Source organism: Trematomus bernacchii, unplaced genomic scaffold (assembly GCF_902827165.1).
Source record: "Trematomus bernacchii unplaced genomic scaffold, fTreBer1.1, whole genome shotgun sequence".
Classification (NCBI taxonomy): Eukaryota; Metazoa; Chordata; class Actinopteri; order Perciformes; family Nototheniidae; genus Trematomus; species Trematomus bernacchii.
This window is the reverse complement of record NW_022987739.1, coordinates 11,488,395-11,513,450: the sequence shown is the minus strand read 5'-3', so window position 1 is coordinate 11,513,450 and position 25,056 is coordinate 11,488,395. Positions and strand designations below refer to the sequence as shown.

Sequence of the window (25,056 nt, the reverse complement as noted above, 5' to 3'; positions counted from 1 at the left end):
GTGTAAAGCTCAGAGTTGGCAGGAGCCCAGTGTTCCTCCTAGAAGAATGTAAACAGACTGGGCCCTGTAGCACTGTACGAAGGCGAAAGTACCATCTGTACAGGCAGGCCATGTAGCCAAAGAACCTGATTCACACAGAGCAGGGTATTAGGCCAGGATTTAGGCTATAGTATGAGCCCAATATGGATACAATGTTTGTGAATCTACAGTAACTTGTGCACAGCATGAACATCTTCTTCATGTTGATGTTATAGTACAACTCCAATGACCAGAATCTTAAAATCTGTCCTTGTAGAAACAGTAAATCTGTCATTTGAAGAGATATACCATTACCCACCTTGTTGATCCAGGTGTTCACTGCGTCCTCTGTGTCGTAAGGTGTTTCCACCTCAGGGTCGCGGTACGAATACTGACAAATGCAGGCCATCACTTTTTCAACGCTCACCGTCTCCACAGTGTACGCCATCATCAGAGTGTCGATCATTGCCATGTGAGCGCTCTGGAAGAGAAAACAGTACGAAGAAAGGTTTAGAAGGTAAAACTAGCAGCTTTGAGATGGCTGGTAATCAGTGGCGGACTGGCCATCGGGACGTTCGGGACGAATCCCGATGGGCCGGTACCGAAGTGGGCCGGTCGGATAAGTCACTAGCAGCCCCCCCCCCCCGTTGACAATTTACTAGCGGTACCGAAGTGTGCCGGTCGGATAAGTCAGTAGCAGCCCCCCCCCGTTGACAATTTACTAGTGGTACCGAAGTGGGCCGGTCGAGATGCCCGGGCTGATTTTTAGTCCCAGTCCGCCCCTGCTGGTAATAACAGCAGATGCTTGACGTTGGTTCATTTCCTGTAGTATACCGTTTACTTGAAGTATATTAGCCAATGCTCTCAGTCACCAGCTTCAAAGGTCAATCCCAACTGCAGTGGTCAACACCTTGTCAAAGTGTTAAACTATGTGAGATAACAGAAAAGAGAATGAAAACCAGCCCAGTTTTTTTCTTGACACTGCATCCAAAGAGACAGATCACTTTGCTCTGAGAGGAATTTAATCTGAGACCATGACAGCTTTTTCAATTTCAGTGACGGATTGAGCTGTCTACATTGAGCTGTGACCACAAGACAATCTGATTTCTACAGATGCACAGATACACTAGCATAAAACTGAGCATTTAAGATTTTATTAGAGTATTGTCAAGGACATCAGAGTGTTATCAGTATAAAATCACACTATGTCACAAATTATCGGCAAAGGCCCTTCTGGTCCATTGAGATGAAGAACGAGACACGAACAAACGAAAAAGAAGCTTGACTGCAAATTTATATCTGAGCAGGTTAAAATAGCAACTTGATCTTAAAACATTTTGTAAAGTTTGAAAATGTCCCATCTGTGAAAGGGAGACCGAACTGCAAAAAAACTGTGGGCAGCAAGGCCTTTGTTAGCACAGATAGGATTGGAGCAGGACTCGAATCCTCCGCTGTACATGTAATAGCATCATCAGTTGGACATTCCCTTATGGCCGTTGCCCTGGAAACAAAGGCCTTCATCCCTGGTTACAAGACCCAGTTTGCTCACAGCGGCTGCTACCCTCTGAGCAGCCTGAATAAGACATCTCTCTGACGAGTCCAATTAATAGAATTGGCATTCATAATAAGCTGCTTTACTCATCTTTATTACCGACTGCAGGGTTTTCTTTTGAATCAACAAATATAAATCAATGTTGGGACAAATGAACAAGTTCACCATACAATGTCTCACCAGTATCTCACAGTGAACTGCTTTAACCGTGTCCTGCTTTCCATTTAGAGTTAGTGGTTGATTCAGTTATTGGCTATGAATCAATGTCAGATATGAATCGCTGCGTGTTGTGTGACTACTCCTCTTCTTTGGCTCTGCTGCCAAAAGGAACTCTTTAAAAATATCTAGTTTCAATCTGATAACTAGTGTGATACAAGAAAAAGAACAAAGGAAGGTGCAGCTACCAGTTCTATGCTGCAATTTGCATATATGTTTACACTGTCTGTTTCAGTATCGAGTTTCAATGATTTACGCATCACCTTTACGACTTTTATTTAAATGATGGATATGTGATTTTGTAATGAAACATATTCCCCAATTCTTATTTACACTATTTCCTTGTTTCTTGTCATAACTTTATTTCCTGTAATCATTATTAGTAAATCTTCATCATTATCATCAATCATCATGAAAATATGTAGCTAAACTATTGAAGGCATTTTTAGAGTCAGGTATGAGACAAGATAAACGTGTTTGCTGTAAGCTAAGAGTATCATTTGACATTTTTATTTAAACAGTTTAGCTCCCAAGCATCACAGCAACTACATTTGTAATCATTGTGAGATACAGAGGAGATGTCAGTGTAATATCAAGGGACAAAAGTGAACTGTGAAAAAAAAAATTTCAATAAATATTTCATGAAACAACAAATATACAAATACACTTTGGCCCTAATACTATTGGGGCACTCAATCTCAGATATTGTTTGTGGGTCACTTTGTACATGTATTCAAGAATCATAGATGTATAGATTGGTGATCAAGTGAGCCTAAACAAAAGACTTTTAATCAGAATTGAGAGGTATGTTTTCACAGTGCAGCGAACGGTTTTAGGGAGGAGGCTGTGGTGTTAAATAAATCTGTTTTTAGTTTGGCAGTTTATTTTTGGAGAGTCATGCCTAATTAGCTCTTGCTAAGAAGCGATGTTACATCATGAAACAGATGCTATGTCATGAAAGACAACTTCAAAGCATAACACAAATTATAATATATAAAGAGAATAGAAACATTATTTATCTAGGTTAAAACAGACCAATACAGAGCTAAAATAACTATTCAGAAAACAGTCTTATCAAGACTTATTGACACAAAGAATCCAGCAGCAGTCACTTTTTCACTTTTACGCTGCTATGGACATTTTTGCACTCTCAATTGCACTATGTACATAATCTTTTTTTATATATATATATTTATAAAACGGACAAGTAAAATCAAGCAATCTGATTGGTTCTTAGCCGTGGTATACTGAGCGTATACCACGGGTAGAATTGTAAGTTACTTTTCACAACAAGTCAGTATCCCTCCGCGTCTGAGATAAACAGTATACAGTATACGTCGAACCACGCCCCTTAGCTGTGATATAATGAGCATATACCACGGCCTGTCGTGAGCTATTGCTTAAATATATCCTGCTTACTTGAAGTGGTTTTTATTTGTAATAATTGAGTGTTCTTGTATTTTAATGTGTGTTTTTTTTATACCTCAGGACTGTGGAAAACAGTATTTCGATCTTTCTGGGTGTACAAACATATTTTGAGATTGACAATAAAGTTGACTTTGACTTATAATAATAATGCATGTTTATAAAAGGTGCCTATTCTTAGAATGACACTCCTGACATGTAATCGATCACTTTTATTTGCATTGTGATCGGTATTAAGAGTTAAATGAGGAACATTTAAAGTAAACTATAACATTGTTTTCATGTCACCATGGTCATATCTGTGTAATCTGTGTATTCCAGACCTTGGCTCTCACCTCCCCTTTAGCTCCCTCTAATTGTCTGTACTTCCTTGTGTAACCACCCACACACTACTAAGGAATTAAAACACCAAATATTTATACTTGTGCTGCAGGTTTTCCATGAGCTAACCCAGCCAATCATCCATAAAGTCGAAGCGGCCCCTTTTAGCTCCACAATGATGAGGTGCACCTATATGTGTTCCCTTTCTGCACTCTATGTCATTTGTGTGATAAATAAAGTAAGATATTATTTTTCCTCAAAGCTAAAGCATTATATAACGATGTTAGCTGTCAAGTGAGCAGCCAGCTATACTGTATGCACATTTTTGGCGGTAAAATGATCTTGCTGTTTGACATTGCATAGCTTTACCCTATCTCTTGTCTGGCAACCCAGTGGCAAACCAATCCCATTTAATAATACACTGCCAAGATGTTTCCTATTAGCCACCATTTATCCTGTCTAAACATTGTGAAACATTATCCCAGAAAGGAACAACAAATGCACACACACTTCCTGATATCAGTTTGTAGCGTAGTTACAATTCTGCCTTGGCATCAGCTACAGGCAAGACCAATTTGCAAAAAGCCAAGAGATTGTCATCATTCCTCAAAGGCCTCTTTTGCCTCCTGCTTCCTTCCTTCTGCTGAGCAATAGGAGGAATTGATTTGGTGCTGCTCTGGGTCTGATGAGATGAGATGACAGCAAGGGGAACTAATCTTGTTTAGTAGACCTAAAGACCCGTTGTCTCTAATCATATTGAATGACTCCAGGGCATTGTGGAGGAGGAGGAGGAGGAGGAGGAGGAGGAGGATGGTGTAGGAACACAGGCTCATTCCACGGCCATATTGTTTGACACTGAGATCGTGCAACTTTATAATGTGACAAAGCTGCTTCGTTCAGCATTTCAAAGTTAGATATGTTAGCAAGAAGCAGTAGTTTGATTCAATTCTACAAACTCATGCAATTGTCTCATTGTATTTGAATAAGAGTCACTGTAATGTAATACAGGATCATCTGACTGTAAACGTCAGATAAAAGCCAACATTTAAAAAAAATGCCCTGGTGAGTGCAGATAGTAGTTGTGGTTAAATGAAGAAAAGGAGAAGAAGAGAGGAAGGAAGAATGGGACGGAGAAAGGAGGTCGATTCACAGCCCAAAGACAGGGTTAGCCTTTCTCGTACTGCAGAGAAAACGTGGATAAGCTGCTTACTAGCTGACCTGATGGAAGTGATCCCATGACGTCATGTTTGCTGACCTTTCGTTTTGCTGAGCATATATGCTTTCCTTCAGCATTACCTTATTTAATATGTTCACACACACACACACACACACACATTGGGGCTTGCTCTTCCTCTGTTGGCAGTGAGCAGCCCCACTGGAGCACGTATGGATCATATGTCGTGCTTCAGGGTATCTGTATGATCTGCAAGAGGGGAACATGTTGCTAACTTGCTCCATTTGATTTTCTTGGTTCAAAAGAATGATGACTCACTGATTATAGGACTACTTCCCTAACCTTAAGTCTCCCTATAGGATACTGCCTTTACCATATGCTCAGTATGAAAACTAAACTGATGATAACCTTTTTGAATCACACTTCGATGAATAAATTGCATACAGCCATGGAGCACTCGGTAGCTACAAACAAGATGTTTGTTAGTGTCGTTCTACTTGATCCTAAAAGTCCATAAATCTTGTTTTGATTTCTCATGAGGTAAGGAAATGCTCCTTCATGGCCAATATCCTGGTTTTATTGTGCCGCTTCATGGCTGCCTCTCTGATATTTCTACCCGGGGAGATAAGCAAACACTGTTGTTGTGCAAGAGGCGAGATGAACATCCACCGTGTAAGAGCCTGATTTAACATTGCACAAAAGAAATGCCAAAACAGACCGCAGCAACCCCCACAAAAGAAAGTGTGTGTTGTATTTCACCTCATCGTTGTGTGTCTGTTGTAGATAATCCAACATCTCCATTGTCAGAGCTTTGAACTGCTTGTTGAGACATGAACCAGGTAGTGGAAGAAGCACAATGCTTCACTGTACCACACCTATTTCCTAAAGGATCTCTGAAAAAAATACTTTTGCTTCGACCATCCGCTGCATTAAGGGGTTCCTACGGATCGTGGCTTATGATCAGTCTGTGCCTGCTTTTATTGGAGTGCAAGACTTTCATATTATTTATGATAAACCCCAACGTTTTAAAGCAGTAAATGAGCATAAACGGAAAAACCGACACTCAGCATAAAGTTTAGGGGGTGATGTAATGTCTGCTTTTTGTATTACAGCTCTACTGTGGCCCAGGGGCCCCCTGCTGGGGCCTGTCTAAACATTGTTCATGTAACTTCAGGCACATGGACATCAGCTGGACATGGAAAAGCGTTCATCTGCACCTCTCTCTGCTCTCTTCTGAAGGTCACCAGAAGTACTCTCAAATTGACAGGGAAAGCAGGAGGACTTATTGCTATAAATAAATGTTCCTTGCTTGGGGGGAAATGAAAGAGATGAAAGCATAAAACACAGTTAAAGAGCTGATCCTTTCTAGTTGTTTCAGTTTGATACATGGCACGATAAAAAGAGACAATTCAGATAATCAGATCATCTTTTATTCCTTGCATTTGGAAGCACAGGTATTCGCTACCTGTTGAGCTTTGCTGCCTGTCACACTTCGGCCAATACTACAAACTCCAAACTGAGGATTTTTAGCCAGCTATATTAAAACCCTACAGGTGTTGTATTCCAACTGAATATAATAAAACCATTGAATGAACTGAATCACGGTTGTTCCCGGACACATTTCATCTATCACCAGTCAAAAGGGTAGTGCTGCACTTCATCTAAACGGTTTGAATGACACAGAGCTGCCTTTGGAATTCAGACAAATTCTCACAGAATAAAAGATATATTTATAAAAGCGTGGTCATATAAAACCTCACTATTTCTGTCTGTTCTCCCTTTAGTCTTTCCTTTTTAAATGGATGGATGGCATAACTCCTTTAACAGCTTGTCCAGTTTTGTGCAGACATAAAATGCTCTTGCACACAATTGCCCACTTTTCAATGCACAAAATACCAACTGTGAGGTCTGGCATCACTTGTGGGAATTGAGCTTTAAAACTGAATATCTCCCCCCTCCATATGCTCCAAACCCAACCCAGCAATTATATGGAAACCTCAAAGCTAACCTTAGAACATCGTATCTGGGGATACGATCGCGGCTACCAGCCAGTGTTGACCCAGCCCCGAGATACGCCTGCACTGGAAGTCCTGTGTGAAAGGAACCTCTGTGTGGAAACTGTAACATGTGTGGATAGGTTAGGGATTTGATTTAAAAGAAAGGTATACTTATTTCACAAAAACATGGTGGTCATTGACCTTACGTTTATATGTTTTTGATACATTGCATATTGTTTAATTGACGTTATTGTTTGATAATGTTTGATGATGTTTGTGAATATATATTTCTCACACAAACTCCAATAGTTTAACAAAATAGTAAGCCTCGTTTAATTGAACCTCATGAAAAGGTTTACCTGCGTAAAGCTCTGTAAAGGGCCACATTTGAAGCAGCATACATTAATAACGGATTAAGTGCTATTATAGTCTCACCAATCCAAATCCCACACATTTGTAATGTCGGTTATAAGCAGAACCAGGTGAATATTTTAGGATTTGTAAAGCTGGAAAGATTTGTCACAAAATCCTCTGCTTTACATTCTAAAGAAAAAATGACACAGATTTTCTCTATTAGTATAATAAGCTTATTTTGACATTACACCAGGTCAGAATATAAAGCATTTAAAACGTACATCGTTTCAGATATATACATTTACCAGAGACCTTATTGAACAGATGGAAGAAGAATGGAATACAAATAATCTTAGTGAGGAAATCTTTGTGTGTTTATGTACATAACAACCTCTTTCCAACACTGCACTGTAGGTCTTGTTTAATGCTGTTTTTGAGTTACTACAGGGTTTGTTTACCTCAACATGCCATAAGTGGAAAAAGGAAATCTATGGCCAGGTTATTCCTTCAGGCTGAAACACCAGGCACTGGGCTGAGAGATTCCCTCCAAGGCCGGGCTCTAAAGGAGACCAAACACACAGATCTATATATATCATGTCTTTGAATAATGCTCAGTCTACCCTTTCACCAGGAATCAATTTGCCTTAGGTAACCCGACCAGGAGCTGTTTCCTCTGCAAACAAACCGCACATGAGCCCACAATCCATTTCATTACAGACACTTACTGCACTTTGCACACAATTCTGTTAACTAGACTGAATAAGCAAAGTATTACAGGTTCTGAGTGTATTTGCATGTATTCTATCAGCTGAACATAAGCACGTTTTCTTCTATGTGCTGTTCAAAAGCCTCTAGACAACTGGGCTCCTGTGTTCTGGGTTCCTGCCTCAACCCTTATAATGTGGACTCTGCATTACTGTTTCTCTTTGCAGATAAAATCCTATATTAGAATAAAACAAGATATATCATCCGACTAAATCTAGCCAGTAGAGAAGCAGAGAAGATGCTTTTAGGACATCACATGATGTGCTCGCTGCTGCCTACCCATCCATACTGTGCTGCCTGGGAGTCGCCGCTGGCATGGAGCAGAACATACTGGCTGTGACTCCGCTGAAGCTGAGGACAGGCAGCACTTGGACGGGCTTCCCTTCCACCCTGCTGCTACAGATCCTCTTTGTTCCTGAGATCAAGTGCAAAGAAGGAGAAGCAGGGCAGAGGAAGCTAGTTCGATGACGAGAGGTCTTTTTTTAATTGCTTGGCAGTATACTGTACTTCACTGTAAGTGTGTGTGTGTGTGTGTGTGTGTGTGTGTGTGTGTGTGTGTGTGTGTGGATGTGTATCTTTGTGCAATGTCTTAGAAAATACCATCTGCCTGTTTGTAAGAACCCAGCCCTTCAGTATCCTCTGCCTCAGAGTGCAGCAGAGCTCTCTCATAGCTGCACATACAGGCAGATTGCGCATATGACATATGCCGTCATGAGCACCCCCGCTCATGCACCCACCTACACACACACACACACACACACACACACCCTGCCTACTGGAGTGTAACCATGGAAACGGAGCGCCTGCTCAGAAGGGGTTGTGATGGAGGAAGCAGAGGAAGAAGAAGAGGGAGACTAACGGGAGGAAGTGCATTCACCTCTATTCATCCATGCAATACAGGAGTTAATTATTCAGTCGGTCACACAGAAAAACTGAAGTGACAGACACTTTTTAGAATCAATTAGGAAATGTTCATGTACTGATATATGTATATATTTATATGTACTGTATATGCAGTCATTATTTAATTTGAACATACATACAACACATAATGACTGCTGAGTCAATACAGACTGATGCATTTACTGTAGCACATGTAACTACATTATATAGTCAAGAATTTTAAATAATGTGAATTGAATCTTATTATTAAACTTTCTTTAGTCTTGAAAATAAAACACAAATGCATTATATGTGTGGAGAGCGCCGTTTCTCTTTTTTGTTTCGGCTTAAGACTGTATTTTTTATATTTTTATATATTTGAGATATTTTCAAATATGTTATGTATTTGGGGCTATGTACTCCTACTCTTTAAAATACATGGTTTTCAGAGTTTTGGTTGTATTTTTTGATGTTAATGGTTGCTAGTTTAATCAGTATTAAAACAATTCTAACATTTTCTATCTATTACAAAGGGGACAACTGATAATGATACTATTGGCACAACACCCTAATAATACCTTCATCATACAGTAATCAGTTGCAAGTGGGGTTTTTGACATTGATGATGTTCTTATTGGGAGCTGCTGTAGTGTTTGTGTACACATGTCCTGATTTGTTGCGCAGCTAATGTTACGGTCCTGTGTTGTAATATGTCAACAACAATTAACCAGGTCCCATCTTCTTTGCCACGGTCATTTTCACTAGGCTGAATTAAGTAAATGTGTTGCTGTTTAAATAACTTTCATGTGACATCTGGTGCTTTACATTTACCACAACTAGCAATCAAATGAGTAGAGAAAGCAAACATGGGAGTAGCTTCCACATTACAATGGTGTGTAATTCATTTGCCATAAGGCTTACAATACACCTACAAAACCGCAGATTGGTTTCACTCTAGAGCAGCATGGTTTTAACAAAGATCTACAGAAATAATCAGATAATAAATACATTATGCATTTGCCATTAATGTGGATTTAGAAGCATTGTCTAACATAAGTCTGACTATAAAGCTGTCTGTTGTATTGCTTTTCTGACATACATTCACAGGCACAGCGCCAATATAGCCAATAAGCAACTCAGAAAACCATTATGTGTGATGGCTCTCAGTCGATCCAACATACGCGTGATTTATACACTACATTAAAAACTCTTGGCAACAAAATGACCTATTTACTACAGCTTTATTAAATATTAAAAGCTGTGACATTCAAGGTTCGGCAGCTAGGATGAACATCGATTCTCACCGTTCCAAGGTCAAGGAAGTAAAGAGAACATACCAATACATCACCATGTTCCTGTGGTTAATGGAAAGCGAGGGAACTGTTCAGCAGTCAGATTCAAATCGTGGCACGCTGCTGCATGTGATCAGGTTTCTTAGTAGATTATGATATAAATAAAAGCCATTACATTATTGGTATTTGTTGTAGGAAGTATTTATTTGTAATTAGTCACTTTTAATTTGAGATACATTTTACAATTCTATTTTAGATGATGATAGCAAATGATATTGGTGCAGTGGCAAAAGAACACTGTGTGAACTAAATGTCAATTATTGTTTCTATACATTACCACCTTCCCTGCCTTGCTGCTGTGATGAAAGGTGCCACTCTACTCTGTGCCACTCTACTCTGTGCATATAACTTCAATATTACCTTTTTTACTGCACAGAAACAATTTGAAGGAAGAGAAAATGGTTATTGTTCCCGTGGTGTTTTGCTGAGTCTCCAACAGTTTTCACTCATCACAACGAACAAAGCTGTTCATATAGGACTGACAATTTAAAAAGAACACAATCAAGCACTTAGCAATTACAGCCTTTTGATGATGAATTTGTGTTATCATATTAAGTGCAGCTGTGCTTTGTGTGGGCTGTAATGTGAAATGCTAGAATACCATTTTCAGATCGTCAGCCCTCCTCCACATCTCTCCCTCGTTCTGTTCTGTTGTTAGCAATACAGGTGGAGAGCGTCAGAATATATGTAGGCGAGTGAGAGGGAGGGTAATGCCATCATCTTCACATGTGGGAATCCGTCACATGGCCGAAGACAGAAGGATGAGTGGGCAGAATAGTGACAGAAAAGAAAGCGGGTATAGAACAGGACTTAAATGCAAAGTCAGTTTGGCAACCTCTTGAAAATGTCAGTAAAGTTTTCAGTTATGACATGTGTCTGACATCAGCAGCATCTAACTCTGAGTGACCTACTAAGCCTCCACTGAAGTTGCTTAGTCTGACAATTATAATACCTTATGCAAACTGCTGAGTTACAAAATAAATGCTCAGCTAAAAATACCACGAAGCAGCATTTATTCATCGCTGCAGCACTAATTATCCAGAGAAGCTCACAGTCCGAGCTGCAGGTACTCTTTCAGTCTGTTGCAGAAGAATAAACGCTGATCCTTTTCTTCCATGACAGCCTATTCAACCACACTCTAACTCTTCATGTCTCTTCTTGCAGATTTCCCCCAACCTCACAGATGTCAGCCAGCACAGGTTCTGGTCACCTTGGCAACCCTTAGTCAGCTTTTAAATAATAGATGATCCCCCACCTGAGGTGCCTTATGTGCAGCAGGTAATCCACATGAACAGTTTCAAGTCTGTATTCTCTTCCTAATAAGAAAATACTAAATGGCGCTCATGTTTGTCGTATGCTACTAGTATATAACTTATTTTTGTTTTATAAAATAATAAAATTGTATAAGGCTAGGAAACAATACAAAAAGACCAACAGGTTACATTCAAAGCTTGGGGGAGATGTGGGAATAAAGGCATGAAATGTGAGAAAAATGGGATATAAGAAGGATGATTTGGGGGATTTTGTATAGGTTGAATGGCAGTATGGGTGGAAAAGGGAGACAAGCTAAAGGGGAGAAAAATAGGGAATTATGTGAGGGCGGTGGATAAGGGGAAAGATCAGAATATTAGGATCAAGTAGAACGACACTAACAAATGCTAAACACACAAATACTTGTTGTCTTCACTAAACAAAGTGCTTGAAATGTACACTCAAACTAAGCTTAAATAACTTTTGAATTAGCATAGAAAGGAAATTAAAAGCAGCAAGACTCTACAAACAGACTGCAGGCAAACTGTGTGCTAATCGTTTCTCAATTGCAATTCACTGAAGCAATAAAGCCTCCTATTGAGAAATGGCCCCAAATAATGAGGATCCCTCACTCTCACTCAGTAGGATGAGCGATAGAGATGAGCTACAGAGACACTGAGATATGACAAATACACACAGGGCAGTGGGAGCCTTGGGGTCAGCTTGTTCTGTTAAATGATCTGTTTCATTCCCCAGACAGGCTCAGAAAGTGAACAATAACTCCACCAATCACCAATGCTTTGTTTGATACACTTGTTTTCTGGTTTCTTTCTTTCTTCTTTTAAATGCTCAAAAAACAGACCAATGTGATTTTTAAATGTACACTAAAGAGATTTCCCCTATCTGCTGTCTGGCAAATACAAAATGAGAGGCAGAAAAACACTGAAGTTGGATACATTTGTATAAATGATGATGGCTGAATCACTGGATTGATCACAGACAGTGAAACAACTACAGAGGATAGTTAACAAGGCACCCAAAATCATAGGCTAACTCCCTTCAGCTAAATCTCTACATACTCAGAACTGTAAAGTAGAGAATCTCCCACCCCTCACATCCTGCACCTCTCAGCTCCTACCCTCAGATGACTGTTATAGGTCACTGTCCACCAAGATGTAACACTTTAAAAACAGCCTTTTTTCCCTACAGGACTCTGAACTCTTCTCCCTTGCCTCCTCTTCATATGCATTTCCAGGAGGTTCCTCTGTTGGCAATGTATGCGTTTATGCTGCATAGAATAACTAATTGTCTAATGTGTCTAATAAACAATTGATCTATTTAAGTATGCCTCATGAACTGAGGGAACAGAAAGTATGTATGTATGGTACAAGGCTGGTTTCAAATGATACTAAAGGGAATTTTTAAAAAGACAGATAAGTTCCTAGCTGTGATGGTCACTGGGACATATCAGTACTCGATGCTCACAAAGCAGGAACCTGAGAGTTTATTCGGGACATCTGCACCCTGAAATCAAAGAAAGGATTTACAAATCTCTCTTACCATTTGCAGAGGCCTCTTCCGAAGGTCCCTCTCGGTGACCAGTCTCTCCTGGTCGGTGACGTAGAGCCCCCGCTGAGCCAGCGCCTGGACGACAGCATCGTGGCCCAGCAGGGGGTGGTCAGCGTCACTGCTCAGGACGAGGCTGCCCGCCCGGCAGTAGAGGTCTGCAGACAGCAGGAGGCTGGCCAGGGGGGGCTTCAGGTGCTCCTGGTCATACTGGTCGGTGTAGAAGGGGTCCTTTAAATCAGCTGGGATACTGTCTGTATAATGGAAGAGAGAAAGTGGGATGCTGGGTAAGAGATTCCACGTTTCTTAGATGCTCAATTAGAAGAAAATACTGTGTTTATTTGCCCCCACAGTGGCATGTTTCTATATCATCAACAACATATGCCGCTGAGATGTGAACTGAGGATAAAGATTTTCAATTAATGTTCTTAATTGTTAAAAGTTAAACCACTTTGCCCATCACCCATTTCACAGAAGATATTTAAATGATATCGCAAATCCATTGAATAGAAAAGTAAAACAATCTGGAAAATGTGACGTAAATAGTGATGGCAGCTTTTTTTCTCCTTAGTCCACATTCACTACCATATTTGGCAAGTGTGCTTCATTTTTCAATGCAATGCATTGACGTTATTTTGACGTGGATATGTGTGGATCGACCTGAGCGTTGCTATAGCAACTGCAGGAGGAGTGGAACCCGATCGATTCATCTTATAAGTCTGTATCTCTGCAGCTTCCAGCTCCCTGGGAACACCCTCTCTCTTCCTGCCTCTCAACGGGAGAGCCTGTAAGTGTGTGTGTGTGTGTGTGTGTGTGTGTGTGTGTGTGTGTGTGTGTGTGTGTGTGCACGCATCACCTCAGGCAAGTCCACTGCAAGGGGATAGTACAAAAACAATAGAAATAATGCCTTTTTTATTGCTTTTGTCTCATTCCTTTCTTACCAGCGAGTTCTGAGCTTGGAAGAATTCTCACAAATAAACCAACGAAAGCAATTCTTATGAAAACACAAAAACAATTGGTTCGATATTGCTTCAGATTTTGCTTCTATGCACAACATCCAAACACATCTGCACGCACTCCCCAAGCAGTCAGAGCTCATCACAGTGTCAGAGGCAGGAGTATAGATAGAAATTGTGATAACTGCCTGGGTGTAAGCAGAGAATAATGTGGCATATGGTGAGAGCTTTACTCACTCTGACGCTGCTGCCCACCCTCCACCCTCCACCGTCAATGAATCACCTTCTTATGCTGACCATCATCAACAAGGTCATCTACAAATGGACTCTGTGTCATTACGGAACAGAGATTCATACCACAGCAGTAGCAGCTATCTGGGTTACATCCTTTTCCTTATTGTGTTATTGATTCAAACAAAGAAATGTCCCCACACGCACACAGGGAGGTCAGAGGTCAGGCTGAGCTACAGAGCAACACGCCTCGAGCTTTTGGGATGTTGAGGTCAGGCTATTGCTCAGGAGTTTTACAAATTGCATTTTATTTTTCAACATAAAGGCTTTTCTTGTGCCCTCAAATATTTTCTGGCCTAAGTTCATGTCGTAACTGTACAATACCTGACGTTTAAAGAAGGCTTCACTGTGAGGAATGTTTGTGTGTGTGGCCCAGTTCACTGAGCTGAAAATCACATTACTCTAATTACTTTAATTAAATCACTACAAGAGCAGTGTTCCATCAATTGCACACAGCAAACTCAATACGCAATGGTTTAATGTATTGAAGAACGGAATCTGTTAAGTACTTGTTTGGGGAATGTTGAAAGAATTACAGTTACTCATTTTGCTCCAACACATCACGCAGCATTCAAACAGGAAAGCCTTTGGTCACAGTGAATCTCCTCTGAGCTCTTAACATGAGCTGTATTGCACATTCAGTGGAATCGGTTTGAGCTTGATCGTATTTTCATACAGAAGATGATCTGCTGAAGAACATCTCTTCCTGATGCCCTTCTGCATTGGTGTAATGAGGCAGATGCATGAGAAGTATTCAGAGCAGCGTAGGCAGGGATCTGGAGATGAGCCTGCTCTCTCTATTCCTTGCACTCTCCCTCCCTCCCTCTTTCCCTCCCTCTCTCTCTGGAGAGTTGTATTTTGGGAATCAACCCATTTCATTCAGTTCTGACAGAGGATACACAGAGGATCTGCAAGGAATCTCGTGTTTAGAGGGCTTTCACAATACAGAGCAAGGAATAATGTGCTTGGTGGCTACAGTAGCAGAATACCACTTGTTTGTATTTATGGCAAATCTGTTACAGCCCATATGAAGATTAAGCTGGTGATTAATAACCACAATGATATGAAATAGTTGAATAGAGGGGACAGAAATAGAGAAGAAGAATATGAAGACAGTGTGTTCTGTTTGCACTCATATTGTCAAAGCAAAATCTGATACCAACATATGAACAAGCACAGCATATTTCTAAGGTCAAACGTACACCCTGAATTGTGTGGGGTTTACATTTGGAGAAGTGCACACACTGAGCCGCTCGATCCACTCACAACCTCTCACAAAGCCTCAGGATTCATATTTAGACCAAAATCCGTTCCACTTCAGTGAAAGCCAATAGAGCAAGAACTCGTTTTAGCCCAAGCTGCTACTTAAAATAAGTCACCATCAGTCCTGGGAAATTCAGAATTGGAGCATTCAGTCAGTAGTAGTTTTCTCTTTCAGATGCTTCTTCATAATGTGAAATTCAGGCATCTTTTCAAACACGCTCCTAATACGAACAAAGAAAATGCATCAGTGGTAGGACAAACGTTTGAGTGACTTGAACATGTGATCAGGCAGGGGCCATGCAATAAATCCTTAATTATGCCTATAGCTTTAGGGCTTTGCATGGTTAGGTACTTCTATATTCCCTGATGGCATCCTATCAATCAGCCTTGGCTCAGGCACCAAGCATAACATAAATGTCAAGTGCAGTTGGGTATTTCACTTGACTTTTAAGAGACTTCCCGCGGACAGTAACAGCACACTTAATGGTATTTCAAAATGTGTTGTGCATGTTTAGCTGCTCAATATGATTTGCTGATGACACCATTAGGCCCATTTCCACAGGCCATAAGACTGTTAAACACCTGCACTTTTGAAAGAACATCCATAACATTCATCTGTTTGCAACTTGTATATAGACTATTCTTGCACTATTTCTATTATATTCTATTTTATTTGTATTTAATTGCACTATTGTATCTGTTTTATTGTGTTGCACTGTTGGAGGAGCCTGTGACCTAAGATTTTCATCGTCATAACTACACTGTAGCTATGTACAAATGACAATAAAAGCCTTGCATTGTTCTACTCTGAAGGCTGATGAACCTATTTCTGAAGTATGTCGTTTAAATCCCTTCTGCTTGTATTGGTAACATGTGACTTGTGTTATGGGTGTTGGGATCATACCATTTTCGCTGAAGCTCACAATGAAACAAGAGGGGTTGATGGATGTGGAAAGAGACAAGTTGCTGATACTGTTAACTCATGTTGTTGTAATTCCAATTGCTGGACAACAGAGGGTGATAAGAGATATAGGCTTTGTTGCACAATACACCTTTGGAAATTATGAAAGAGCACATCAATCTGTGGTACAAGATGGACACATTTTACATGTTCAATTGAAAAAAGACTTCATGTGAAAGTACATCCATTTGCATTTTTCATTATTTTGAGTTTAACATATTTTGAGCGGTTTCTCAGCATCAGCTTTGCAGTATAGTCTAACAAAAGTAACCAGATGTGGAGAAACAAAAGCTACCATCTCAGGTAAACAACCACAGCACTAAAACACCCCTTTAAAATCAATTTTGAATCCTAGTATTGCAACAGTGAGGGGAGCCTCTGAGACCCCATGTAACAACCCTCCTCTCTAGCTATGTATTATCCATACAGACCAGATAATCAGACTGAATTGCCATTTTGTTTTCACTGCAATGTTGGCTGGCAATTCAAAAGGAATAGAGCCAGGCTATATGGATACACCTCTGCATTAATATTGATTATCTTATTATATTATCGTATCTTATAAGAGCAGGTTTTTTAAATGAGTAAAAAGAAACCCACTTCTGACTACCTTTACATTGCAAACCCTATTTGGACCTTTGATAAGATACTAAGGTAAATCTATAATATCGTGTAATATATCAGAATCAAGAAAGTGATATCAATGAGGCAAGATAAACATGAAATAGGTCTATTACGAAAAAACCTGAACCTTTCCATTTGCCCCAAATTACTGTTCACAATGTATGAAAGCAATCTCATGTGATGCATCTCTTTCTAAATGTGGATGCTGTTCCCTGAAGGTGACATAATATGGGACACCTTCCTAGCTCCAAGTTCCACACTGAATATTCCCTTTTCATTAAGTAGGACAACACATTTATGATCACTAGTACAGGCAACTGGTTTTATCTCCTCTTGGGATACTATTTATTGTCTTTCCAATAGGCTATTCATTTAAGAGGGTCCGCAATGGGCAACACAACCCGATATTGTCCATGGACCAAACAGGTAAAATCCATGTGATATTTCGACAAGCTGATCAGAATACTGGTGTAGCCTTATCAATGATAAGTCTATTGTCAATAACTGTTGTCTAGGTGTCTCTGCAGTGTAGTCTGAGCAGGTAATGTTTTGTATGTGTTGTTGTTTTTATTGGCATATTTTACACGTACTGCGTTAGGTTCTGGCCTTTAGTAGGTAATTCAATTATTTATAAACATGCATTGAAAAACAAACTACTCATACAGCATGCAGGTATTTGACTATACAGTTGTGAACCTACCTGTCCCGTACGCTTTGGCCACCAGCCATGTGAGGCTGCAACAGATTTTTGCCCGGGGGAAGTCATAGTGCTCAAAAGACTTTACTGCTGGAGCAACAAAGGTCTTCTTAACATCCCTGGCGTCCTGCACTTCACCCATATTTCTCCCTGAACTGTATTGTTGAATCCTACGAGGCAACACAACGCGAAGGCATCCCACCACTGGAATTTCTTGAAAAAACAATTAACGGCTGTAAAATGATGACATACAGCGTCTTTCCTCCGAGTATTCACGGGTTCTTTAAGTGATACAATTGGACTTTTGCTGGGATTTTTTCTTCTTATTCGGTTTCGTTGACACAATGATCGGCTAGTCTTGGTGTTTTTCATCCATACTGCTGTCTACCAGATGAAATGGGCTTCGTCGGACCAAGCAGCGAAGGTTTCCTTGGGTTTCAGAGGAAAAATAGCTCTTCAGCTAGAATGGAAACACAAATATTTCCATTCTTTGGGTTCTGTGAAAGCAGACGCCTTCTCCCTTTTATGTCCATGTATTTTTTTATGAATTGCCTATGTGTTTGGCATTCTCTCCTCTATTCTGTTCTTGGTGCCGTGGTGCGGTTTTCCTGCCGCACTGTGGCACTCCGAGCACAGCACCTTTGTTCCACAATACGCATGCGCGGACGGTGCATTCAGTGCTGTGGGGAATGTTAACACTTTGTTTTGTTGTGGTTTGTTGTTTTGGCCTTGTATTGTCATTTCCCATCATAGAAATAAATCCGTGTATTGTTGAGACTGCAATTATATACCAAATCACAGCCGGCTTATTCAAATATTTTAATTACAAGCCCTTACTCCAGGATATAGAGCACTCCTTTACATCTTTGGTCGAACTGTAAAGTGTTCAATGAGCATTTGAATGTAACATGAAAAAGGACACCATGCCCTGACCATGCCTACAATTTGACCAATAAAACGAAAACAATGTATTTACATAATACCTTATTATTTTTAACTTGACAGAAAGACCTCCTTTCAAGTTACTGACTACTGCTCTATACTTTTTCCAGCAGTTTAATTACCTTGACAACCCGGTTTAATTACCCAGCCACTCCATGTTATACATAAACTCATTATACATGATAGAAGACCACGAATGTCAATAAAGGTTTACAGTAAGGTAAAATATGTTTACGATTGAATAAAAAACCACCAACAAGGTCTGTTAACAACAGAAGGGAGAGTAAAAGGGCGATGTTCCACGAACCACATTTCCCAACATGCAAAGCAACACACGTCATTGGTCTGCGTCGTCAGTGATTGTTTTGAATCGCTGGAAAATAACGCGTTGGAAGAAGGTATGTGTAACGTAATGCTTTTATTGTATTAAACATTCAGCGTATACTTCCCATCATTTATGAGTCAGGTCGAAGTGTGGTTTGACAAATGATTTGACCAAATACACGAACATATGACTTCATTTTGACTAGTTAAGAGTAGAAGCCAAGAGTTGCTGTTAAACTGGTGTTTGTGATAGCCTACTGTTATTTTGTTACTAAACGAACATGTGTACCTTTGGGAATATGACTTTTAGTCGGTATGTATTTATGTTCTATACAAATCTTAACTCTGACCTTGAAACCCTTGACATTTATGTTTCTTGATGTTTTGCAGGTTAACAATTCGGACAAATGTTCATGCCAAGAGCCCTAAAAGTAAAGAGACCTGCCCAGGTCTCAGGCCCAGTTTTGAATAAAAAAAGCAAGGTATCTCAGGAGGAGAGAAAAGATGAAGGAAGTTCAGCGACACCAGTTCAGAAGGAGGAAGTCAGTGAAGGCACCAAAACACAGGATGAGACAATACAAGCAAGTGGAGAATCAGCTTGTTTGACAGAAAGCCCAGTGCTTAAGGATGAAGACCCATCCGCCTCAAGTGATACAGAGGAAGAGGAAGAGGAGGAACCTGTCAAATCCTTTAAAAAGAGCCAGAGGTGGCCTGAGCCAGGAGAGCCAGTCTGTGTGATGTGTGGTCGCTATGGGGAGTACATTTGTGACAGTACCGACAATGATGTTTGCAGTCTTGAGTGCAAAGCCAAACATTTGTTCAAAATGGGGATGGGCACTGGTGCAGACGTGTTTAACCGTAAGGACACAATTGGAGATGAAAGGACTCAACCTCAACAGTCAACGGTTGACACTGATGGAGTGGGTGGAAGTGAGGCAGTCTATGCCTACAAAGATGATCTGTTCATATCAGGCCTAACAGAGGAGCAGGTGCAGCGTATCAAACAGGAGCTGGGCATAGAAACCCAAGGTAGTGAAGTCAAGAGGCCCATCCTTGAGTTTGAACACTGTGGCTTCCCTGCCACGCTGAATGGCAACCTGAAAAAGGCCGGGTATGCGGCGCCCACGCCGGTCCAGATGCAGATGGTGCCGATTGGACTCACCGGCAGGGATGTGATCGTCAGTGCTGACACAGGATCAGGGAAGACTGTAGCCTTCCTGCTGCCAGTGGTAGTGAGGGCACTGGAGGTACAGTAGTGCCTTTTTATACCAAGAGAAAGAGACTAATGAATCTATAGGAAACTTCTATAGGGATATGTTATCTAGAAGAAACAAACACATTTGGCAAACACCAGCATCCTGCATGTCAGAAGTCAGCCTTATTCAACCTTACATGTCGGCAGATTTTACATTTTAAGTCACGGTGATAAAACATGTAAGTTAAATCGCATCTCGGCCTCCACATAAACTTAGCCTTGTTTGAGTTATTGCATTAATACAATTTGGTAAAGCAAATATAGTTACATTCTAGCAGTAATCGTGTTATAATAATCCATCAATCACTTAGGCATACTGATGTTAAAAGGAATGTAAACATTTACACACCATCACCATAATAAACATACGGTGATGCATATCTGTAAATATCTGAAACAGGTTAATTTACGTTTAGAACAAATACAGAATTGTTTTGTTGTTCTTCTTAACTTACAAAAGTTATTCTTCACAAAAGTTCAAAACAGTATTTACAATTATAATAAGTAGTGACCAGCATTAACAAATATAGTGTCCAGGTCAAGTAAATCTCTTTGTTTAGACAAAATCAAAAGGAACCTACTTTATTTTGGGAATTATCATCAGTATTGTTATACAGCAGATTGTTTGCGTGGTTAGAAGGTAAACTTAACTGAAAAGATTCAGACTGATATTTGACCTATGAGCAGAAGTGTCCTTTAGCAAGATAACAATGAGGGAGCTGGCCATTAAGTCCAGAATAATTAATCTATTTTTAATGGGAACAACTAAAAATGAATAGTACTATTAAACTATTCATGAAATGTCTCTCTTAAATAACTTAATAACATTTCTTGCTTCATGGCTAATGGCTGTTGGGCTTGCATATGTATGTGTGTGTATGTTTATATAAGTATATGTTGCTTAAGATGCTGTTGTTTTTTTTGTTTAGAAGCCAGCACACAGTGCAGGCAGTCCTGTGGCTCTCATCCTGACCCCCACCAGGGAGCTGGCCATTCAGATAGAGAGGCAGGCCAAGGAGCTGGTGATTGGTGTCCCCAACATGAGGACCGCTCTGCTGGTGGGCGGCATGCCCCTCCCACAGCAACTCCACCGCCTCAAAAGCAGCATCAAAGTACACTCTTTGTTTTTACAGTAACTTTCTTCTTCCTCAATCCAAACATGTTGTCGCTTTCCTACAGCATCATGTTCTTTTCTCTCATTCCCCTTTAGATTATCATAGCCACCCCAGGGCGACTCATCGAGATCCTGAAGCAGAAGGCAGTGCAGCTGGACATGGTGAAGGTGGTGGTGGTTGATGAGGTATGATAAACACAGAGCATTTCAGATTTCCTAGAGGTTTAATTCTTTAGTGAAAATGTTTTACACAAAGGTAAATCCATCAAAGACAGTAAAGTTGCAGGCCTTTGAAATCCTCTGCATCCAAGCCTTTAAACTTAGTATCTCCCAGAAAACCAGTGTGTGTGTGTTGATACAGCAGCCGTTTAGAAAGTATATTATTAGAGTTGGACGTTATTATGAGCAAGAGGATTTAATGATAGCTATCTTTGACTAAAGTCGCCTCATATCCCAAAACATGCTAACAAATTGAGGATTTCCTTAATAATAGTTTTTAAAGTATTTCATTATATGCTGTTAATTGTACAGAAATAATACAATTGTGAAATGGAGAAAGACCTGCAACCTTCTGTATTTGGGGTGTGTCCTTTAGGTTGACACTATGTTGAAGATGGGTTTCCAGCAGCAGGTGTTGGAGGTTTTGGAGCACGTCCCAGAAGAACACCAAACTCTGCTGGCCTCGGCCACCATCCCCACAGGGACGGAGGAGCTGGCTGCCCGATTGGTTCGCGACCCTGTCCGTATCGCAATTGGAGAGAAGAACCAGCCCTGTGCCAACGTGAGGCAGATCGTGCTTTGGTTAGAGGAACCCTCCAAGAAGAAGAAGCTGTTTGAGATTCTCAATGTAGGTTAAAGACTTGAGGTTTAGAGCTTTTAGAGTTACTACAAAAGGTACAGTGTTTTTCCTCAGGAAATCTTAAAATATCTAAACATTTTGGGTAGAGTACCATTTGAAACTCGTCTATTATTAAAAAGGTCAGCAGTTTGCTTAGGTCTTGTGTAAGACAAAGTCTTATTGTGGTGGAGAGTGCTTTGAAAGGGACAAACACGGAAAGTGGATTATTACCAAAATGTATGTTTATAATGGCTATATCACTCAGTCTTTATACAAACTAGCCCCAGCTTGACACTTTAAAACGGTCTGTTTAAAGGTGATCATTCCTAAAGCTCCAAGACCAGCCTCCGCACTACACCATATTTAGACAGCCATTCTGCAACCCTGCCCCTGTCTGGAGGAAATGGGTGGGCCTCAGGCTATGGCCCCAGTCCAGGAATCCCAGCAATGGCTTGCACCATTTACACAGGGCAGGACAGGAAGGGTCCGATTCAGCCGGTAAAAAGTTTTGTTAGAGCATTGTGTGAGTAACAGGAGCTAGTTCTCTGAGTGGAGGGTGGTTGTAATAGGGATTTTTCTTTTTCTGATTATGACATCTGTTATTGAATGCAGCTCAGAGTATAAATCTGCCGTCTCTGAACAGGGGAAGGTGGTGTAGCAGGAGTACTGTAGAATCATAAGGTTATTACAAGGGAAATGGGATGGTACACTCAGGAAAACCGAGACTCTAGAGTCGACATGACATAGAAATCAGTCATAACCATCATTATCACTTTACCTAACCTGTGCTCAGAAACACGTTATTTTTCAATGTGGAAAAGTTACAGGTTATCTAGATTATTTGTAGGCATGTCAGCCAGTCCTGCAGTAAGTGTTTTGTTGGCTGGAGAGTCAAGGTTGCAATCTTCAAGAGGACTTAAACCTCTGAACCTGTCCAAAGGTTTGTTAAAAAGAACATACCCTACATTTTAAATGTCACACTCCTTGAAGCCTAATGAGCAAATCGTATATGTTAAAATATATATAGTATAAAAATCCATATAAAAATGCAAAGAGTAAACAATTAATAATAAACTAACATCACCCCTTTGTTTTTCCTTGTGGGTTTGCAGGACAGTAAGCTGTACCAGCCTCCAGTGGTGGTGTTTGTAGACTGTAAACTGGGGGCTGATCTACTGTGTGAAGCGGTCGCCAAGGTGACAGGCCTCAATACTGTGGCAATCCACTCTGACAAGACCCAGTGGCAACGCAACCGCATCCTCAGGGTGAGACCAGCGGCAGCCAGAACATGCGCTGTCAAGAGGATAAATAACACTTCTCCTATGTTTGTTGTCCAAGAGTGTTGCTCTGGAATAACATTTAGCTGCAGGACAACATACACCTAGAGCTGAGACTTCACAGACTCAACAGTTTTTTTTATATTTTTGATATTGGGCTATATAAATAAACATTGATTGATTGATTATATAATATTGAATGCAGAAGGATGCTGTACAAAAATACAACTCCTAATAGAAATAAAGGAAGAGTCCCAAAATGATGCTGTTTTAAATGGATTTAACATCCTTCCTGAGAAAGGAAAATTGGGATCTTGCCAATTTATAATATACATATCTATGGTTTTGTTGTTTTTAAGATGGACCAACCAATAGATCCAGAGTTTAAAATTATATTTGTTAAAATCCTGAAGCATACACATTGTTTTTGCCGATTTTTTTTTTCTTCACCATGGTTATCATTTACAGAGGTCCACAAAACTATGTTGAGTTTTAGTGAAATGTACGTCATACATTTTGAAATCCTGATCAGGCTTAACATACTGTAGCTTACAATTTAATATTTGATCTGTGTCATCCTCAGGGACTTCTGGAAGGAGACTTTGAAGTTGTGATCAGTACAGGTGTGCTAGGCAGAGGACTCGACCTTGCCAATGTCAAATTGGTGGTTAACTTTGACATGCCAAACACAATGGATGAGTATGTCCATCAGGTTAGTAATACTGGAGTGGAATTGTGGTTAGGTGTATGAGTGGTCCAACTTTTTTACAGCATTTTAAAGTTAAAGTTGAGCAACACAAGACATATCTTCATTTCTTACATCCAGGTGGGCAGGGCTGGCCGGCTGGGACACAGAGGAACAGCCATCACCTTTCTCAACAACACCCATAAACGGATGTTCCTGGAGGTGGTGAAGCGGGTCAAAGCCACAGGGTCCTCACTGCCCCCTCAGCTCCTTAATTCCCCCTACCTTCATGAGCAGCAGAAGAGGGAAAGAAAAAAGGCGAAGCAAGAGTCTGACAACACGCTGGTCACTAAGAACAACCTCATAGACATCATAAGGAAACACGACCGACGCAAGAAATAGTCTATTTTTGTAATGCCAGTGGTGATGTCTATTTATTTGGTAAATGCTACATGTTTATTTTGTAAATTGTTTTTTGGAGAAAAAAAATTGTCAATGAATAAATGACTTTTGTAATTTATGTACTACAATTTATTCAAATAGTGGTATTATCTTCTTCAAAACACATATTTAAAACAGGCTGATGTGCCTTTTTTTAATACTGAGGTACAGACTATATGTATATTTATTTAAATTGTATTGTTTTATATAAGTTACTTTGACATTTCAAACACTGAGTAAAATAAATTGTTGACAGGAAAAATATCAAATCTGGAGCCTTTTGAAACGTACTGCCCTTTCCCACCGCGGATATCGTTTGAGATGTTTTAGTTTAAACCCGAGTACGTCACTTTGTTAACGGTAGAGTGCTAATTTTAGACAGGAAAACATGAGCAGCACATTTGTTTTCATTGGGAAACCTAACACAGGCTTTCCGGCTTCACTTTGTGGTGCATATACACAACATTATAACCTTGATTATGCTGCCACCCAGCGTCAGCCTCAGGTACCTACAT

The 25,056-nt window shown here is 40.2% G+C and overlaps 2 protein-coding genes across 5 annotated transcripts in view; one reads left to right on the top strand and one right to left on the bottom strand.

Moving 5' to 3' along the window:
* Positions 1–18,527, bottom strand: part of camsap2a (calmodulin regulated spectrin-associated protein family, member 2a) — a 40,734-nt gene extending 22,207 nt beyond the window's left edge. For 2 of the 3 annotated variants that reach the window (XM_034146842.1, XM_034146843.1), the window contains exons 1-3: positions 17,669–18,526; positions 12,868–13,127; positions 338–499 (exon numbers count right to left, since the gene is read on the bottom strand). In XM_034146842.1, the coding sequence (XP_034002733.1) occupies positions 338–499; positions 12,868–13,127; positions 17,669–17,807 (561 nt within the window). In that variant the 5' untranslated portion in view covers positions 17,808–18,526. Of the gene's footprint in view, positions 1–337; positions 500–12,867; positions 13,128–17,668 lie in introns of all 3 variants that reach the window. The other variant, XM_034146844.1, reaches the window with a different exon arrangement.
* Positions 18,528–18,923: 396 nt separating this feature from the next.
* ddx59 (DEAD (Asp-Glu-Ala-Asp) box polypeptide 59) lies at positions 18,924–24,620 on the top strand. 2 transcript variants are annotated; one of them, XM_034146845.1, is made up of 8 exons: positions 18,924–19,005; positions 19,322–20,178; positions 21,116–21,298; positions 21,397–21,486; positions 21,896–22,147; positions 23,251–23,403; positions 23,999–24,127; positions 24,242–24,502. In XM_034146845.1, exons 2-8 carry the CDS (start codon positions 19,339–19,341, stop codon positions 24,500–24,502), a joined length of 1,908 nt encoding a protein of 635 aa, XP_034002736.1. In that variant the 5' UTR covers positions 18,924–19,005; positions 19,322–19,338. The 2 variants fall into 2 exon arrangements, with proteins under 2 accessions (XP_034002736.1, XP_034002737.1); XM_034146846.1 differs by lacking the exon at positions 18,924–19,005 and having other exon boundaries at positions 19,339–20,178; positions 24,242–24,620.
* The last annotated feature ends 436 nt before the right edge of the window (positions 24,621–25,056 follow it).

What these genes read in the sequence shown, in the direction of transcription:
- ddx59 (XM_034146846.1), top strand. Translation starts at nt 19,339, where the DNA reads ATGTTCATGCCAAGAGCCCTAAAAGTAAAGAGACCTGCCCAGGTCTCA. An exon ending in GCCTCAAAAGCAGCATCAAA is followed by an intron (nt 21,299 to 21,396) that starts GTACACTCTTTG and finishes ATTCCCCTTTAG; the next exon opens with ATTATCATAGCCACCCCAGG. An exon ending in TGGATGAGTATGTCCATCAG is followed by an intron (nt 24,128 to 24,241) that starts GTTAGTAATACT and finishes TCTTACATCCAG; the next exon opens with GTGGGCAGGGCTGGCCGGCT.